The sequence below is a fragment of the Gigantopelta aegis genome, chromosome 13, assembly GCF_016097555.1.
Source record: "Gigantopelta aegis isolate Gae_Host chromosome 13, Gae_host_genome, whole genome shotgun sequence".
NCBI classification, from domain to species: domain Eukaryota; kingdom Metazoa; phylum Mollusca; class Gastropoda; order Neomphalida; family Peltospiridae; genus Gigantopelta; species Gigantopelta aegis.
Window position 1 is genome coordinate 37,797,086 of NC_054711.1, and position 12,939 is coordinate 37,810,024.

A 12,939-nucleotide genomic window follows, 5' to 3' on the forward strand; every position below is an offset into this window, starting at 1 on the left:
GTTCTAGCCAGTGCACACGACTGGTATATCAAAGGCCGTGGTATGTACTACCATGTCTGGGATGATGCATATAAAATATCCCTTGCTGCTAATCAAACAGAGTAGCCCATGAAGTGGCGACAGCGAGTTTCCTCTCTCGTTATCTGTGTGGTCCTTAACCATATGTCTGACGCCATATAACCGTAAATAAAATGTGCTGAGTGCGTCGTCAAATAAAAAAAAACATTTCCTTCCATCTTTCCCATCTGGTGTCCGTCTGTTCATCCGACAAGAGCCTTACATTTTATAATATAGTATTCACTCTAATCAAGATGCAGTCTTGATTGGAGTGAACAAAAAGAAGAAGATACCAGGGCCGTAGCTAGCGGGATAGGGGTGGGGGTGGGGGGGGGGGGCAGTTGCTCCCCCCTCGGAAAAATATCCTGGAAAAAATTATAGAAACTTAAAGAAACTACTCAGTTGCCCCCCCCCCCCCCCCCCCCAAACAAAAAATCCTAACTACGGCCCTGGGATACTAGAACCATTATTTGGTGCTTGCATCCATTTACATATGACCGGCCTCGATGGCATCGTGTTTAGGCCATCGGTCTACAGGCTGGTAGGTACTCGGTTCGGATCCCAGTCGAGGCATGGGATTTTTAATCCAGATACCGACGCCAACCCCCGAGTGAGTGCTCCGCAAGGCTCAATGGGTAGGTGTAAACCACTTGCACCGACCAGTGATCCATAACTGGTTCAACAAAGGCCATGGTCTATGCTATCCTGCCTGTGGGAAGCGCAAATAAAAGATCCCTTGTTGCCTGTCGTATAAGAGTAGCCTATGTGGCGACAGTGGGTTTCCTCTAAAAAAAAAAACAGTGTCAGAATGACCACATGTTTGACGTCCAATAGCCGATGATAAGATAAAAAATCAATGTGCTCTAGTGGCGTCGTTAAATAAAACAAACTTTACTTTCTTGGGAAGAGGGTTATATTTGTGAGACGAAATACATGTTTCAAATGCAAACCATGTCTGAGGGTGTACACAAGAAGACGCAGAGACAAAGATTATACTTCAATGTCTGTACATTGCTGCCAGTTCACCATCCCAGATACGAAAACTTTTATACACTCATCTTGGCAACAAGAGGCATCATTAAAAATGCAGGGAAGACACGAACTAGCAATTCCAGCTATGATACTAACAGTGCATTTATGCAGAATGGAAAACTGATGGTTTTGAATATTCTCAAGCAACACCAAGACTTCCTTGAAATGTTGTTAGCTCATGGAAGTTCAGCAAAAATTGATGTTCATATATTTAAGAAGTAGATCGTTTCATATACCTTCTCTATGGGAGTGCAGGTGCGAATAACACAAGAAAAAACATTATGAGAAATATCTGGAAATGTTTGTTGCCAAACCAAGGGTGATAATATTGAACTTCAGTAGAGTATAAATCAGCCTTCTCCCCTATACATGTATGCATTCACTGAGAATGCTCTGAGAATGCACATAAAGAGAACAAATTGCCAAGTTGTCATTTGGTATCAGTCCTACTAGGCACTCTAGGCTATTCCCCAAACAAATGGTCATATGGATGGGAAATTTCAGAAGGGGCACTAGAGATGAAATAGTGAATAGTGATATTATACCACGAGAGCTGATGGACATACTGATGGAGGAACCAGAGCAGAGCCTGAAGAAGGAGAATACCAGAAATTGTGAACATGACAGACATATTTTAATCGCATGAAATACAAAGGAATATGAAAGGAAGTCAAAACTTTCCTATATCTCAAAGGCAAAAGTTATTGTGTCATGGATTGTTTGGAGTAATAAATCTGTGAATGGGTTATGGATGTAAACCAGAGAAAATATGCATGAAACAGCTCAAAGTAATGCAACCAAGCAGTTGTTGCAGCGATTGCATGCTTTGTGCAAGAAATATGGAATGTTCGGGAGAAATGCTGTCCAGTGTTCATCATAAAAGGCCAGACATTCAGTCGCAAATCATTGCCACTCTGTGCAGCCTTCAGAAGTCCAGAAGTCAGATAAACACCATTAGTGAACTGTTTGATGCAATTTCGTCATTCCACGCCTCAGTGAAAATGACAGATGGCGAGTCATAGGGATGCTTGAATCTGGGACTTCGCAGCGTGACGTCGCACATCAATTCAACGTCCACAGAAACACCATATGGCAATTATGGCAACGATATCAACAAAACAACCAGGTCACGGATCGTCCCCGTAGCGGCCGACCAACCGTGACAACCCTTCGCTAAGACACATGGATCCTAACCACGCATCTGCGAAACAGGTTCCAGCCAGCAACCCCCCACAGTCCGTACCATCCCTTTCTCCAGCGTTTAGTGGCCTCAATGAGACGACGGTGCCAGGCCTGTATCAATGCTCAAGGTGGACACATTCGCTACTGACTGTGTGAACTTTGCTCTGGACCCCCTCTAGTGATGTGGCTCATTTGTATATGGCAGGTGCGCCCTTTTCATGGACGATTGCTCGTTTCCGTACCTTCGGACATTTCTCTTTCCATGTTATAACGTTTCATACACGGCAGTCAAAACATCATCAATTACCTTTGTCTTTTGTGTGTCACTGTAAAGGGGGGGGGGGGGGGTAGTTTGTAATCGTATGGTACAGAGAAAGCAGATTCTCTACCTTCACCCTCAAATATGAATATAGTAAATATGTATTAATATAAATAAGAAAGACGAGGTTCAGGATCTGAAGGGCTTTAATAATAGGGTTAATTAATTATAAGTAAATTAGAACACTGGGGTTTCCATATAGGATCATTTATCCCCAGGATCTATAAATCAATATACAAGTAGTGTATACCCCACAGGTATAGCCCTAATATTTAACAAAATAGAAAACAGTTATATAAATACATGTTCAACAAAAGTGTAGGCTAATCAGTTAAATAGCATTAGTAACCAAGCTTCATCTATCAAACCAAATACACATAATCATTAATATCAACACTCTTCCACAATATCATTAAACCATGGCTTCAAGAAGAAGTAACATGAATAAGACATTTGTAATCATCCTCAACCCATATAAATTTGGCCGGCACTAATGCAACAAGTTAACAATACAAAATAGATTATTTCTAAACACTTAATAAGAACTGTCACTCTATTATTAGAAAAGCATTTTTATTTTAATATTATCCTGATAAACATGTTTTCCTATTCTAATTATGTAAAGTTGTATACGTTTCTTCTCTAGTGTACATGTATATCCTTCACATAAAAACAAAGTGAGAAAGCCATTCTCAAACAAATACAAACACATTACCAAAGGTTATTCAGCTTAAGTCAATTAATTTCAAGCTGAGACCAATGTTTATGTTGCAGCTGAGGATTTAATAGATATCGGTGTCAAACTGGTCGTCTGCTAAAGGAATGACCCCCGGTCATTCTGACTATTTCCCAAAATTCCAAGTGCTTTGTTCTCTTAGAGTTAGAGCTGTTGGTGCTAATTAGGACACACACCATAATCCCCTACTGAGAGAGAGAGAGGCTAAATACCAACTGTTCCCTTGCAGTAATCGTTTACATGTGTGATCATTTGGTGATAAAATATATTTTACTCACTAACTCAGCTCTTTCCTTTCAATACTAACAATGTCTTTAATATATTTTATCCCAGCATAAACATTTACAATAATCAAACCATTAACCTCGTTAATGAATACATATGTATGCAATATTCTAATATTAATTATTCAAATAAGTACAGAGATGAGCCTTTTACTAAAAAGGGCACCTCTATTTAAAAGCATACTAAATATGTGTCCACTAAATACAGGTTTTGTACTGTCTACTTGGACATTCGTTTATAAAAATGACTGATCACATATGTACCATTTAAGTACAAATTATGAAAATTATAATATACATATCTGTAAAAGTATAATATGAATGAACAAAACTAATATGTAATGATGCCAGTATCACTTACCCCACACGACCAGAGTCCAAACCTGAACAAAAACAAGCAATTATCAGTCGCGTTTTACAGATAAATAAATGAAAGCAATAAGGCATTAATTGGATCTTTTTAAGATTCCCTCTCACCAAGAGTTAATATAAATTGCTAAAGCAGCGGTTTATCTCTTTTGAGCTAACATATTTAATAAAACGGCGCCAACATATTTAATGTCAAATAAAAGCTCCCAAACTATACAGTGCAAGAAAATGTCGATAATTATGATACATCATGATATGGAACCTTATGACATCTTTGTTCTTTCTTTCTTTCTTAAGCATTATGGCAACAGTACTAACAGGAAATAAAATGATCACTTACTAATCGACTTTCGGGAGAGAAACCAACTTTATAAAATACTATAACTATGCATTCAATCTTATAAAAATTATCAATAGCTTGATTCCTAAATAGCAAATATAACTTCCTTGTAACTAAATGTAATACGATGCTTACCTTAAGATGGCTCGAGTAACTCGGTGTTGATTGCTCGGTGACCAGAGTGGAATGCCTTGTGTGAGATTCACACCAAGAACAAGGAACTTTGGCCCTTTTCCACATATGGTCATGTCACATGACCACGAAAGCTGTCCCCTCTGGCACCAGCCTTCCAAACATAATAATGTAAGCCCTTAGAGAGTGGTTGGTTGTGTTCTTTTTATAGACAGGGAGGAACTATGCATGCAGTAAATGAAACAATGATAGTGCATTTCCACCACCATATGAAGCAGGCAAATCCCGACCTTCAAGATATAAGAAATAATACACCATATATATTTCACTATCCTACACACTTCCCACACTTCCCAACTTAAAATGTTGCCATCCTCGGCAACACAAAAACATATAATGATGGTATTCACAAAAACATTGGTCTCCCACACACCACATGCCAACCTAAACTGTTGCCGTCCTCGGCAACTCAGAGCATCAGTCACTGCGGCCCCTGCAACAGTAACTGTGCCAAGAGCACCTGGGTCTGAGCCAAATCTCTTATGGCTTGAGCATGTGGCGAGCTGGCTGATGTAGATATTGCTGCTCTCTCCTGTACAACTGTAGAGACTGGTAGACGATGACGGTTACTATGCTGTCCAGCACCCGACCTTGTAGAATGTCTCTGTGGCTGGGGCTGAGCCAGTGTAGTCACCAAAGATGGAGGTGTTTCCTCTCTTCTGTCGGCTGGTGGTTGGACTATGATAACTACATCCTCCTCAACCTCATTGTCCGTACCGGAACTAAATGAGACAGGAGCTGAGATCATGTCAACAACCTCATCCAATGGAAGGGGAGAAAGCAGGTTCTCATCATTGGCATTCTCAATTTCCAATTCGTGCATTCTGCTTGGATCTGGAGGATTCAGTGCCTGAGCTACTGCATTCAGGATAGGAATGTCCATATCCTGTGGATGGTCGTCACACTGGATATCAGAAGATACTTCGACAGGTATTACTGTTGGCACTGTCTCAAACCACAATGTCTTTGGAATCTAAAATCTCTGATCGGTGGACATTTTTCTGAAAACCATCCCCATCTATGAGCTCCAGAGTATAGACATGGCCATCAGAATTGGGTTTGGCAACCACTCTGTATGGTTTTGGATTCCAAACATCCTGCATTTTATGTCTACCCTGGTGGTGATTTTTTATATGCACACGACCACCAAGTGGGATGTCGCAAGTTGTTGACTTGGCATTCCGGCCTTTCTGTCTTTGTAATGCCTCATGTTCCAGCCTCACCCCTGCCTTCTCGAATGACTCCCGCATCCTCTGATAGTGGAGTGCTATCCACTCATCAATATCTGGTGTGCCTTCTTCTGCCTCATCAAGATCATCGAAAAGTTGATCAAAAAGTAGTTTTGGCTCTCGACCGAAGAAGAGGAAGTATGGTGAATAACCAGTTGAAGAATGTCGAGTGGCATTATAGGCATAGATCAACTCAGGAAGATATTTTGGCCAGTGTTTCTTCTGAGATGGATTTAATGTACGAAGCAAGTCATGCATCGTACGGTTAAATCTCTCTGCCTGAGCATTGCCCTGTGGGTGGTATGGTGTGGTCCGGCTTTTCTTAATACCATACATAGTGCAGAGCTCTTTGATTAGGTCAGACTCAAAGTTTCGGCCTTGATCTATGAATTCGTCGCGGAATCCCATAACGCACAAACCATTCTTTGACCAGAACTTCTGCAACTGTCCTGGCTTTCTGGTCTCTTGTTGGGACAGCTTGAGTGAACTTAGTGAACACATCTGTCATCACCAAGACATTTTCTCGCCCATCAGTTGCAGGTTCCAGGAACGTGAAGTCAATAGCCAAGACTTCTAAAGGTTTCTTGGCTAGAGAACTTCCCATTGTTGGTCTAATCTGGGGTCTAGACTTTGCAAGCAAACATCTGTTGCAATTGTGACAATATTTCTCAATGTCCACAGTCATTCCTGGCCAGAAACATCTTTTCTGTATCAGTGAAAGGGTTCGTTCATACCCTTGATGGCCAACTTCATCATGAAGTGCCTGCTAGGGGGGTGGGGGGGGGGGGGCAGGGGCCCAGGGGCCCAGCCCCCCTAAATTTTGCGATAGTTATAATTTTATTATATATTAATTTTCATTTTTTTTATGACCCTCTCCAAACCTCCCCCAAAGTTCCCTTGGCATTCCATTTCATGTCACTGCCCCCCCCCCCCAATGGATTTTCTGGATCCGCCACTGTTTCCCCGTCAAATAATTATTGTAAACAAATTATGCGATAACCGTTACGTTACGTGCTCTATTAGTATATGAAATTAATTGGTTTTTATTGTGTATGACCACGTTTTTCAATGTGTAATCTTTACATTTGAAAACAAAAGCTAATAAATAATTTTGGTCACTATACAAGTTTGATACTGTTCTTTTAATGTATTTAGTGGTAACTAAATAAAGTACTGAACATCTAATTGTATGTTTAGCGAGAATACATATGCTTAGACTGGGGTCTCCGCGAGTACTCGAGTACTCGGGCATGGGTCTAGTTTAGCAAGACTCAAGTCCGTTCACAGGACTCTAGTACCCGTACATACAAGGTGGAATACAATGATCAATGTAGGACAATAATTTCAGCAATAGATAATCAACGATATAAGTTACATAATAATTATATGATCATGCGCTAGTTTTTCTTTTTAAACTGACCGTTCGTTCGTCACAACACTGCACGTATCAACCGGTTTTTAAATACAGTGGTATGATTTGGCATCCATGTTCAGCGCTGGAATTAATGAATGAATGAATGAATGTTTAACGACACCCCAGCACGAACAATATATCGGCTATTGGGTGTCAAACTATGGTAATGCAAATAAATAAAGTGATGATCAACATCAATATAAAAATTCAAGACTTAAACAAAAACAGTGTAAAGAACTGTGCAAAAACACAAATATCACAGAATTTTACGGGTACTGAATTTTACTCAAAACTTCAATTTTGTGCTGTATTGGCCATTCTCAAAGAGAATGTTACACCCCTGCACCACGGTGAGGTTACAGCAAACGCAGGGGCGCTGGAATTAAGTTAAGTTTGTTTTATTTAATGACGCCACTAGAGCACGTTGATTTTTTATCTTATCATCGGCTATTGGACGTCAAACATATGGTCATTCTGACACTGGTTTGTTTTAGAGGAAACCCGCTGTCGCCACATAGGCTACTCTTTTACGACAGGCAGCAAGGGATCTTTTATTTGCACTTCCCACAGGCAGGATAGCACAAATCATGGCCTTTGTTGAACCAGTTATGGATCACTAGTCGGTGCAAGTGGTTTACATCTACCCATTGAGCCTTGTGGAGCACTCACTCAGGGTTTGGAGTCGGTATCTGGATACAAAATCCCATGCCTCGACTGGGATCCGAACCCAGTACCTACCAGCCTGTAGACCGGTGACCAAACCACGACGCCACCGAGGCCGGTCGCTGTTATTAAGATTCGTAATGCTATTTTACTTTATTCCTTAATCTTATCATCATCTTGTGTCGGGTACTCGGGTCCGGGTCGAGTTTGACCCTCGAATACTCGAGTCCACTATTTTGGATTCGTGGAGGCCTTAGCTTAGACGTGTGTTTAATCACTCGTGATTCCGTCGTGCTGATTTTGTGATTATGTCACAGATTTCAAGGCAAACTAGTTTGAGAAACTTAGTCATCAGTTATAAAAAATAAAAAAAACCTAAATTTTATTAATAACGTTAATACAACCATATAATAAAACAGAAGTTATTCCAATAAGTATCAGAGAGGAGCAGATTATTTTTCTCAATCGTGCCTTGTCGGGAAATTGCCATTTGTGTGTGATTCCGTCATGAAAGTTTGGCTGTTAATAAAAACAAATATAACTACCGACCCTAGATTCTAAATCAGCCCTTATGTTGTAGGACACAATGCAAGCTTTAAAAATGCCCAACATTTATTAATCAAAATAGTCAAAGAAACTTCGACATTTCAGTGGAAAGGTTCGAAAAAGCGTCCGATGTGTGATTCTGTCACGATGGAATTCATGATTATCTGCCAGAATAATGGGACTTGAAACAGGATAAAAATGATGGTGGCAATTTTCGAACTAAATTTTACACCTACTATGGTATGACATTTCCTAAAAAAAAAATACTTGGAATACCAGGGCCGTAGCTAGCATGGGGGCAAGGGGGGCACTTGCCCCCCCCCCCCCCCCCCCCGAAAAAAAATCAGCATTATACTTATAGAAACTTAAAGGCATATTGTCACAGTCCACTGACCTATTTAATGATCTAACAAAGTATTACCTGAACAAAACTAATGTCTCTGTCCCTAAATGTACTTTATTCAACCATCTTCATAACCACCATACTCCATTTATTAATGACATTTTGTAAAAAATAATTGAATTATGGCAATGGTCCATAATTGAAAAAGTAAAATTGGCAAGAGGAATGACATGGATTTCACTCCATCATGGTTCAGTTAAGGTGATGCGATAGCTATATTTGGTTTCCAACAATTAATGTAATTTTTATTTATTATCCATTTTTAGAGAAATAAGGTCCTTAAATTTGTGACAGTATGCCTTTAAAGAAAAGGAGTTTTAGACTATTAACTACTCAGTTGCCCCCCCCCCCCCCCCCCCCCCCCCAAGCAAACAAAAAATCCTAGCTACGGCCCTGAATACAGAGCCATAATTCAGATTTGTTCATGTAGATGACAGGCATACTTGGTATAACTTTAAAGTGAATCTGAAACCGAAGAGCGTGTGTCGGGGCATTTGTTGATTTGAAATGGATTCACCCTGAATGGTTACGATGAATCAAATAAATGTTATTAACGAAGCTATAAACAGCGTGGTTTTAATAATCCTTTGAAAGCAGCAGAAACACTCCAGGATAGCGCTAAAGGGGGAGGGGGTCAATATTCAAAACATTTCTAGGGAAGAATATCCATACCCCCCTCTCCGTGATAGGCATCGAGCATACACCACCGGCAAAATCAAAGGGACCGACACCAAAGCGTGGTACAACTAATAAAACATCCCTTCAACGTTCCCCAGACTGACCAGGGATTTCGAACGCCCCCCTTCCACTTCCACTCTCCCCCCCCCCCCTCCCCGCGTCCGCTCAGGATAAACCAATTTTATTGGTGTCCAGGAAGAATGTTTACTAAAGGGTCTGCTAGGTTCACCATATTCGCTCGACCTCCTCCCCCACCCCTTGTCCAGATCACGCCACTTCCCTGTGCCCAGTTTCAGAAAACATCTCAAGCCTAGTTTTGCACGTAAATGTAAATCTACGACTAAACCACAATTCTTATTACTATTATCGTATAACAAATATAGTTAAAAGTACACATATTTCATTTTCATTTGTTCTTAAAATTCTCAATCTTCCGTAATGATGTAATTTTCGTGGTGAAATAGATGCCAAACACGTGTAAATGTAGGTCTAGCAGTGGCGTAGAAGGTGCCAAAACGTGTGTGTGTGTGTGTGTGTGGGGGGGGGGGGGGGGGGGAAACACACTTTTATACTATTACGGTATAAAACAAAATATCTGAAAAGTGGGGGGCACATGCCCCTTTGCCCCCCCCCCCTCCCCACCCCGCTTCCTACGCCAGTGCCTGGTATAACTGCCAGTCGCAGACGTATACGTACGATGTTTTCTCAAATAGGCCCCTGGCATGCAGATTATGAGACACACAGTTTGCAAGTTTTTATTTCTTGACAGTGTTGAAGGGAAAACAATCCCAGATAGTTTATATTCACTCGGTCGAGGTGTGTGCTGTCAGCTCATTACACATAGCGTAAATGGAATTCGCCAACTTTAAAAACATCCGGAATAACCGAAAGTTTCCGGCGATTATATATTGTAGACCAAAGTTTGGTTAGCTTGGCACCAGTGGTTCGCTCAAAGAGGAAGCGGCCTCGCTTTCGTGTTTTGTGAAACGGACTATACGTCTGAGGAATAAAAATGGCCGCCCGTGTTTGGTGGGATTGACTGTTGGATGGCTGATGTCGTAGATGATGAGGGAAATCATGGATAGCACGAGTTCGGAACATAGCCCACCACTGAGCGAAAATACGGGAAGTTCTTGGGCCAATTGGGAAACTGAAATTAGTTCTGTGTCGGGTTTAAATTTGGGTAAGTAAGTTTAGGAAGATTTCACAAATTCAGGGAATTGTAAAAAAAAAAAAAAAGGTTAAGATATTTTACCACAATTAAGGTATTACGGATGGGTTTGATGATGTGTTGGCATGTTGGAAGTATAACATTTGTTGTTTGTTATTTGGATGATGGAAAGACTAGTGTTACATGTAGGCCTAGTCTGTTTAACGGTAGAACAAATGCACATATTTGATGTTACAGTGCAAGGGTAAACAGGAAGTTGTTGGATTTGTCTGTCTGAATTTTTTAAAATCATAATTCGCAATCTTACAGAGCCATAGCTAGGGGGCAACTGTCTCTCCCCCCCCCCCCCCCCCCCCCCCACCCCCCCCCCCCCCCCCCCCCCCCCGAAAAATAAATCCGTAAAAATTATAGAAACTCAAAGAAAATTAACCATTTAAGGAGTTTTAGACTACTCAGTTGCCCCCCCCCCCCCCCCCAACAAAAAATCCTAGCTACGCCCTCTCGTAAGATGTTTGGAAATTAAATTGTGTTAATCTGATTGTATTAAACTAAACAACAAAACCACCTGTTTATCAATTATATTGTATTCAATAGGGTCTCTGCAAGTACTCGGCATGGGCGGAGTCTAGCAAGACTCCAGTCCATTCACAGGACTTGGTACCCATTTAAAATCATCATCATGGCATTTAAAAAAAGTGAAAATGTTCAATGCAGTTTCATTTTGAGCAATCAAAAACATTATTCTTGCACTTGAATAAAACAAGGGTGGGACGTAGCCCAGTGGTAAAGCATTCGCTTGATGCACGATAGGTCCAAGATCGATCCTTGTCAGTGGACTCATTGGGCTATTTCTCGTTCCAGCCAGTGCACCACAACTGGTGTAACAAAGGCCGTGGTATGTACTACCCTGTCTGTGGGATGGTGCATATAAAAGATCCCTTGCTGCTAATCAAAAAGAATAGCCCATGAAGTGGCGACAGCGGGTTTCTGCTCTCAATATCTGTGTGGTCCTTAACCTTATGTCTGACACCATATAACCGTAAATAAAATGTGTTGAGTGCATCGTTAAATAAAACATTTCTTTCTTTTTTTTCCTCTCTGAATATCTGTGTGGTCCTTAACCATGTGTCTGATGCCATATAACCATAAATACAATGTGTTGAGTGCGTGGTTAAATAAAACTTTTCTTTCTTTGAATAAAACAAATCATTTATTTGGACAAGTGAAAATATTGGCAGACAAGAGTAGATTTCTACACTTACTTGTCCGGTTGACTAGTGAAAATTTCTGCTTATTGCTGTCGCTGAAATGTCAATGATCAAAATGTCAACAGTCAAAATATCAGTGGAAAAAATGTCGATAGTCAAAATGTCAACTATTAAAGTGGTACACAGGTCAAAATTTCAACTATTAAAGTGGTACACAGGTCAAAATGTCAACTTTCAGATTATACATAATTTGTAAAAAAAAAAAAAAAAAAAAAAACCCCAACAAAATAACCTTTCATTCGACCAATCAAAATACTGCTTGCATACATTTGACAGCATTAAAGGAGACCGGACACCAAAAGACATGTAGTGTGTAATGGATTAAGTTAGCGCCAAAGACCGCATTACTCTAACGCCTGGCTTGCTGCGAGGCACCGGTCAGCTGTGCGTCTTAGGTTTGGGGTAAAAACAGAAGTGGGTGGGATTATGCATAGATCTGAACGAAAGCGAGGCAATACGTCATCGGTGAGAGTTACCAAGCAATACCGGTACACGTGTTGATTCTTTGGTTGTGCCTTTTAGTAGTCTTTTTTTTTTTTTTCTTCTCCAAGTTTATCGGAAATTTAATTTACAAGATAATTAGTGTTATTATATACTGTCGACGTAATTATATGATGGTTAACCGCGCAGTGTTTAACTGAAACAGTAACAGCAATGCATCCCAAGAAACGGCCAACATCATGGTTTCGATTTAAAAAAAAACCCGAAAGTTGTTTCAAAACATGGACGCATTATTGTCGTCGAATGGGCTTTACACCAACTAAATACAGCAGGTTATGGTACATTTACAATGTGAAAATTAAAACAAGTATGTACTTAAGATATACATTAAATAAAGGTATTGCAATTTGTTCACATACGAATATTTAAACTTCACATTTATTTACCTATAATTACCAAATTAATTTTCACCGACAGCCCATAACTACTCCATACTAACGTCTCTTGATCTAGTTGGTTTGTTAACCTCATAATAAAACACCTTCAAAACATGAATTATTACGTTAGTTAACAATGTTTATCGTCAGTTCAGTATATTATCATTAAAATTAAAAT

General features: G+C 40.2%; 1 protein-coding gene and 1 long non-coding RNA gene across 2 annotated transcripts in view; one reads left to right on the forward strand and one right to left on the reverse strand.

The window, feature by feature from the left end:
• Window positions 1-2,718: 2,718 nt before the first annotated feature.
• Window positions 2,719-4,261, reverse strand: LOC121387778. The gene is made up of 2 exons (XR_005959877.1): window positions 3,972-4,261; window positions 2,719-2,855 (listed from the first exon to the last, which is right to left on the reverse strand). It is a non-coding gene; the product is annotated as an uncharacterized LOC121387778 (long non-coding RNA).
• A 6,217-nt stretch (window positions 4,262-10,478) lies between these two features.
• Window positions 10,479-12,939, forward strand: part of LOC121387303 — a 57,774-nt gene continuing 55,313 nt past the window's right edge. The window contains exon 1 of the mRNA XM_041518325.1: window positions 10,479-10,627. Within this exon, the coding sequence (XP_041374259.1) occupies window positions 10,507-10,627 (121 nt within the window). The 5' untranslated portion in view covers window positions 10,479-10,506. The remainder of the gene's footprint in view (window positions 10,628-12,939) is intronic.